A 7,805-nucleotide genomic window follows, 5' to 3' on the forward strand; every position below is an offset into this window, starting at 1 on the left:
GGTAGTCCTTTATGGCAGCGAAGCGTGGTCACTTACATTACAAGACGAGAAAAGATTTAGGGCTTTCGAAAATAAAGTACTTCGAAAAATCATCGGGGCAAAACGCGATGAGGAAACGGGCGAATGGAGAAAATTACACAACGCAGAATTACATCAATTATATAATAGTCCGGATATTATTAATGTCATAAAATCGCGTCGATTAAGATGGGCAGGTCACGCGGCGCGTATGGATGAGAATCGAATTGCATATAAAATACTAATTGGTAAACCGGATGGGAAAAGATTCTACCATTGGGTAGACCAAGACGTAGATGGGAAGATAATATTAGAATGGACCTTAACGAAATGGGGTACGAGGTCACAAATGGAGGGATCTTGCTCAGGGACAGGAACAGTGGCGGGATTTGGTATTTGCGGCAATGAGCTTTCGAGTTCCTAACGCCTAATAATAATAATAATAATAATAATATAGAATGTAGTACAAAATCCCTGTGTCTCTCTGCAGACTAAAGGTGGTACCCAGCTTCCGAGAATTTCTAGAATGGTTGCTGAAGCAACCACCGGATCACGATGACGTCCACTGGGCCCAATATCACACTCACTGCGCAGTTTGCAACGTGAGATACAATTTCGTCCTGAAGCTGGACGAATACACTTTCGGGGAGATCAATTACATCTTGACAAAACTGAAATTAGATAAAAATAACATCTACTTGCCTAGATTGCAGCGTACTCGTACTGGAATCACAAATTTTGACGTAGCATGCAAATACTTTCGCAACGTGACCACCAATATGGTCTTGCGGCTGTATAAAAGGTACAAAGTCGACTTTGAGATGTATAATTATAAGTTAGATAAGTATTTGCACTGTGCAGGAACAAAAAATTGACAAGCAAAAAGATGATAAAGCAATAATATTTAACCGACAAATAATCTTTTTGATAAATAATATTTTTGAACACGCGATATTTTTTTTTTTTTATAAATTGGATATTTTATTCTGATTGATTTTTTTAAAATAAATCTTCGTATTTTTATAAAATGAAGAAAATATAAATTCTTTTTAGACAGCTTACTTAAAAATCATTAAATTATTGAAAATGCATGTATTATTAATTATAAAATTAAATTAACTACGGATGATTTTTTATTACATAAAAATTCTAGATTACAATGACGAGGTGAGAATATTGATTAATAAAACACTTTAACATAAGAAAAAAAACGATCTATTTTTTTTTTACTAATCAATATGACAATAGTAATGATAATATGATTGATACGTTAGAATATATATATATTCTATCAATATACAAAATTAAATTAACTGTTAATATGGAACACGTATGTCACTAATAGGAAAAAATACACTTTTTTTCACTCTTTCACATATAAATTACGCTATATTTAAAAATAACTCAAACTTTTGCATTTAATTTTTGCACAAATGTCTTACAGTTTTTATTCTATTCTTTTATTCTCTTCAAAATCTTTCTTTGTTATTTTCTATCTCTTTATTTTTCGTTTCGATTGGAATATCAAATGCTTTCGGGTTCTTTCGTTTTCAATGAATCCCTCTTCTTTCTTTTAAAGCTCATTAAAGCTGTTACTTTCAGACTTAATCGTTATCATCATCACATACTATCAAGCAATCACCATCATCGGAAAGCTTCCGTTTCCTCAACGTTAATTTATTCAGTTCAGTTGAATTGTCATGAATTACGTCGTCATTACTGATAATGCAGATATCGTCACTATCATCGCAATTATCAACTTCCATCTTACGTTTTTTAGCCGCAACTTCAGTTTCGGTTTCATTTTTGCGCTTCTTAGCTACCTCCGATGTTTCCATCACATTCTGCAAGAATATATTTTTTTAGCAAATAAATAAATAACAAAGTAATCGAAAGAAACATTTCCCTAAGTACTCACCTGTCCATTAGAGCTGGAAGACTTCTCCGTTTTCTCTTCTTTGTTTTCCTTCGGTTGAAGCGCATTCTTATCTGCCAATATTAAAAATTGCGGGCTATCGTTCTTTGGATCAGGTTTCTCTCGATAAACTATATAGACGGTCAATGAATAATTCTGCTGGAAGTCGTCAACTTTGAGAATCGTTCCATTTCTGATCCCCAGCTCCTCCAATTTCTTATCGTTGTTGCCTTCCGTTTCGCCTTCCTCGCTACTAATGACAACAGAACCGGTTCCATCGATCATTACATCGGGAGCGATCATGTTGAGTCTGTTTTTAAGCACCAGCTCCTCCAGTTCTTTAATAGTCATGCTGGAGGTGTCAACTGCCAACGTAGCCTGCGGAGTAGGTGCACAAACGTAACACTGTGGATTGGGTGGATTCACTGCCTTTTCTGGAACCAGTAGTTGATTACGGTGATTCATCTTCAAGCGCAAATAGACAGATTTACAAGCTCGCAGATTGTTCTCAAGGACCCGGAAGGCATGGAGGACCACTATGCCCGCAATGATAGCATTGGTGGTGGCGATCGCTGGAATTATGTTGCCAGCCATTGCTAAGGAACAAAAAGATAGATCAGAATCAAAGATTTTACAAGTAGTAATTGAACAACTTGAATAATTTCATGTTCAAAATGAGACGCAGGTACACTCTTAAAAATTTGGAAATATTTTTTGAAAGTTAATATTTTTGGGACTTTCTTATTCAAATATTCATAACATTAAATTAATTTTTAAATTCAACTATTATTAAATCTAAAGAATTAGTTTAAAAACCACATTGTTGTAAATTAAGTCTAAAGAATTATTTTAAAAACTATATTATTATAGATATTGATTATTAAGTCTAAAGAATTATTTTAAAAACTACATTGTTATAGATATTTGAATATTTAATCCGAAAAATGTCAATTTTTAAAAAATGATTAAAAATTTTTTACTTCCAGTGTATATAACTAGCTTTGTGTTTACAATTTTGAATACAACTTTATTATTATATTAAGTATCGCGGAAAGTTCGTGTCGTTTTTTCAAGAGACGTTTTTAGAGGAAAAAACGACACGAACTTTACGCAGTATAATATATAATTTTGAAAAAAAAGAACGAGAAGCTGACGTACGAAAGCGACCGACTCACACTCTTTCCGGATTCGATTCTGAACCTTATTTTATATATACTTTGAATTTAAATTGAAGATTGTGAGAGTATAATGTGAACAGAAACACATTCTGGGAACTTATTTCAAGAAAGATACAGATTAAACAGAACTGTTACTAACATTTGATATCAAATCTGCTTTTCTGAGGAATTCCAAAGATATGCGCGCGAATATTAGCGCATGCAGCAACGAAATCCATAGCATGTTGATCGTCTTTATCCCAAACCAAATGATTGCCTGGTGATTTTTCTTGAGAAGACTTCAATGTTTGGCTCAAAGTCTTCATCGATTCTGCAAAAATCGAGCCACACTTGGAAATGCTCCATCGTTGCTGATCCTTCAGTCCAGGCTGATTGATTTCTTTACTACAGCCAGCCACTTCAAGAAAATAATACATTATTTTCATTGAGAAAATTGGGAAGAAGATATTTGTGTAGAACAGTAACAAACCTCCATCTGGCAATTCCCTCCATTTCAATGGCGTTGGAGGTCGGCGCTTTTTCCACAAATTGTCCATGCTCAGCAGATACTTGATGTCATCATGGAAGAGTTTTGTGAACAGTTTTTCTGGGTCATAATCGCAAGATTGGGCCCAAGTTCGTGTGGAAATCCTATCGATATTGCCTTTATCGTTGGATTCACCTTGCAAAGCCTTTTTTCCTGCTGTATCTATAATATTAAAATACTATATTAGTAGAGGAAAAGGTGATAATGTGAGTCTCCCACTTACAATTATATTATATTTAACACCATTTCTTATAAAAGATTTTAATTTAGTTTTAGATATCGAAATTGTGAAATAATCGCTACAACTAGCGCAATTTTTTTTTACTGATGTTGATTTATTACAAGATATATCGAGCTTTTGTATGATTTTTAATGTCAAATTTAATGTCAAAAATTAAAGTTCGTAACGTGCCTGATTTATGCTTCAGTCTTAACCCTAAAATCCTAAAATTAAACCAATAAAATAGATTTCAATTAGGATCAATTAAAACTGGTAACCCTATTGGCTGAATTTTAGGATTTTAGAGTGTTAATACCAAAGCATAAATCAAGCATTATATTCTAAGTTAATTCTTAAGGTACTGTTATGTTAGTTCAAGATCAATAAATAATCATCTAACATATTACTGACTTGAATACAACTAAAAATAATTACACAAAACAATAAAATGGGAACCCATATTACCATCTTTTTTTCTACTATTATATTTTGCTATCAATAATAACTTATTACTATTATTATGATCAAATAGAAAATAAAATAAAAAATTTAATAGTTAAACATTAAAAATATTTGTATAAACCTTATGATAAGATCATCACAATAAAATACTAATTACATTAATTATTATTAACTATTAGTGTTATAATTATAAATTATGCCAAATATTATAGTATATTTTGTATTACCAGCTGCTTCAGGATCTGCAGTATCCGGAGAAACATCTTGATCGGGATCTTCTTCCCCAAATAATTGACTGTAACATTTATCACATATTATAAAATAAATCAATTAAGAATTATTGTCCATAAAATTTATTTTTAGTAATATAAATAAAAATTCAATTAAATTTAGACACTTTAATTAGTGCAATACACAATTAATAAAATATCTTTTTAATGTAAATTGTTTTGTAATGATTACTTGAAGAGATGTTTAGCCCAAACGATGCAATGAATGGGCTCACTGGGAGTGTTGCGGATAGTACAGCCAGGATAAGTCTTTTGCGCCGCTTTAGGCGTACATTCGTAGCATTGGCTCATGCCTTTCTTGATGAGTTCGACTTGACCTTCATAACCCGCAGTGCCAGATTCGATCAATGGTACATCTGCTGCCAGACACATACGATTCACATGATTTCTGGCTGCTCTATTGTCAAGAGCATTTAAAACCATTGTAAATCTTTTGAAAAAAGTTAAACCAAATTCCGAACTGCAAACACAAAGTTGTAGAATATTAAATAAATACGTCAGCATTGCTGCAAGCAAAACAAGATAGTAAAATAAACTTACGATGTAATACTGTCATGATAGTATATCACTTTGACATCTGGATTAAATGTCAATGCTGTTTCACATGCTATACTGGCTTTCGATTTTCCCACATGTTTTTTTTGAAACAGGAATTGCCTGTTTAAATTGCTGACATCAATTGTGTCCAAATCAATCTGGAAAATAATGATCAATTGAAAACAATCTAAAGCTAATATAATAATAATAAAATCATAGTCAAATATTATCCTTGTATTCAACTGTAATTGGTCAATTCTTACAACTATGCTTATACAATTGTAGAATGAACTTAAGGAACTCAACATGTTGGATTTGTTGGCTTAAGTTATAACCTTAAACAATTTCTATTTTTTAAGACTTTCATAGACTTTCTTTTTATATGTAAAATATAATTAAGTAACAAAACATTAATAATAAAATAATTTAATTGAAAAATATATATGATAAGAAAACATAAATACAAATTACAATAAAATTGCAAAATAATAAACATTAAAAGAAATCAATTAGTTAGAAACAAATAAGACAATAATTAACACAAAAGAAAAGATGGAGAAAAAAGAAATTAAAGGCGAGTTTTTAATTTATCGATTAATCAATCGCATTGCCAAATGTAACTTTATGAAGCAAACTTGCATTTTACACATAACGCGATCAATCAATCGATAAATTGAAAATTTATCGTATTAATTCAACAGAAGCATTCTTATCCTGCGAATATATAGATATTCGTAATGCTTTCATTATTGAAAACAATAAAGTGTGTTAAAATTATTAATATAAAAAGAAATAAAAAAAAAATGCTTTATATTTATTATCGTTACTGTGAACATAAATCGAGGGTTTTTTCTCACGATGTATTTGAGCCTTCAACCCCACCATGAGGTTACACGACGCTGTGTGTAAATCGTTCAAAAGTGAGGTTACGTTAACAAGAAAATTATACTTACAATTTCAATATCGGCAAATCCCGACATAACCAGGTTTTTGAGGATCTCGCAGCCGATACCGCCGGCGCCGACAACGAGTACTTTGCTACGTAAAATTGCATCGCGTAATTCCTCACGGAATAAACCGTTTATAGTCGTCGCCATGTTGCCACTTGCTAGTTGCCAACTAAAATCACCTTACGGTACAGTGAGTTCAGCGACTGTTCGGCGTCGCGCTTTGCCGCTTCCATTCCGAATTTCGAATAGCGGCATTTTCTTACGCATGCGCAATAGCATTGGCTGAACTGCGTTCAGCAAAGGGTGCATCTAAAGGGTGTCCCAAAATTAACGCAAGATTTGAATTTGCCGCCATTTGTGCAATAAAGTGTTGGCAACCCAAAAAAAACAACAATTTAACAGCTGGCAGTTTAGGATTAGTGAAAATGAGTTCGTTGAATGGATTATTGAATCATCAACAAATGGATGCTGATTTTTCGAGCAAAATCATCCTAAGCGATGAAGCACATTTTCACCTTGATGGCTTTGTTAATCGCCAAAATTGCCCCCTAGATCGTGTGATTTAACACCATTAGATTTCTTTTTATGGGGTTATTTGAAATCACAGGTCTATGTCAACAAGCCCACAACCACCCGTTCATTAAAGGAGGAGATTCAACGCTGCATCAACAAAATTCAGCCACATTTATGCAAAATGGTCATGGAAAATTTCGACAAACGAGTGCGTATGTGCATGCAAAGCCGTGGAGGCCATTTGCCCGATGTGTTATTCCACAAATAACCCTATCCTATGTACTTTATGATTCAATAAAAAAATAACAATCAAAAGACTAAAAACTGTGTTTTCTATTTAATTCAAATCTTGCGTTAATTTTGGGACACCCTTTAGAAGCACGACCGCTCACTCAGAGCTTAACGAGCTCTTTTACCTGTTTGGTATCTACATTTTTAGATCTAATAGAATATGCCAATAAAATGCAGAGCTCACTAAGCAATCGTGCTTCTGGATGCACCTAAACTCAACAGTTGGGTAAGCTCGCTGTTATTGGTGTATTCTTTTAGCTCGTCCAACCAGATTTTAGATCTGTCAACGCAGCCATTGAATAGTGTAATAGTACCTTTTCATATTAGAGTTTAATCCGGATCAGAATGTAAGGACCACCCAACTACAGTCGAGCATTTCCCTGTTATAGTCAAACGACAGGTGAATGCTCGACTGTAGTTGGTTGGTGAAAACCATCGGTGGAAACTAAGCCATTAACGCTCGATACTTATTTCAATGTCAAAATAGATTAATATGAAAAGGCATTCATTTTCAGATGAATTTTTAAATTTGGTCTGTTCGACTTGTTCACACTTTTTTTACACTTTTTACACTTAAAATAAAATAGATATATATTTTGCGCTGAAAAGACAGAAAGCAAAGATTGGCTCTAAAGCTCTATATTACTAAAGTAGCACATTTCTATTATCTTGCCGACAACCTTCCTATAGGCTATTTCACCGCCATCTTGAACCTAGTTGTCTGTAGTCCAAAAAACCTTTCCCGCAAGAGAACACAAATTGACACAAGAATCATGTCTCTGTCCTTGTTCAATAATCAATAAGAAACAAAGACGGAATGACTCTTGTGTCGATTTGTATCTCTAGCTAAAAAGCTCCTCAATAAACGCTTAGTGTTATTGGTACATACATAGTTATTTCTATGT

General features: G+C 33.1%; 2 protein-coding genes across 2 annotated transcripts in view; one reads left to right on the forward strand and one right to left on the reverse strand.

Annotated features, from left to right (window-relative positions):
- Positions 1-925, forward strand: part of LOC108749097 (carbohydrate sulfotransferase 13-like) — a 9,263-nt gene extending 8,338 nt beyond the window's left edge. Inside the window, exon 5 of the mRNA XM_018487615.1 lies at positions 509-925. Within this exon, the coding sequence (XP_018343117.1) occupies positions 509-893 (385 nt within the window). The 3' untranslated portion in view covers positions 894-925. The remainder of the gene's footprint in view (positions 1-508) is intronic.
- Positions 926-1,480: 555 nt separating this feature from the next.
- Positions 1,481-6,269, reverse strand: LOC108749094 (SUMO-activating enzyme subunit 2). Its single transcript, XM_018487613.1, has 8 exons — positions 6,100-6,269; positions 5,150-5,304; positions 4,782-5,069; positions 4,547-4,614; positions 3,581-3,799; positions 3,251-3,508; positions 1,937-2,529; positions 1,481-1,862 (listed from the first exon to the last, which is right to left on the reverse strand). The coding sequence occupies exons 1-8, from the start codon at positions 6,241-6,243 to the stop codon at positions 1,623-1,625; spliced, it is 1,965 nt and encodes a 654-aa protein (XP_018343115.1). The 5' UTR covers positions 6,244-6,269; the 3' UTR covers positions 1,481-1,622.
- Positions 6,270-7,805: the final 1,536 nt, after the last annotated feature.

Source organism: Trachymyrmex septentrionalis, unplaced genomic scaffold (assembly GCF_001594115.1).
Source record: "Trachymyrmex septentrionalis isolate Tsep2-gDNA-1 unplaced genomic scaffold, Tsep1.0 scaffold266, whole genome shotgun sequence".
Classification (NCBI taxonomy): Eukaryota; Metazoa; Arthropoda; class Insecta; order Hymenoptera; family Formicidae; genus Trachymyrmex; species Trachymyrmex septentrionalis.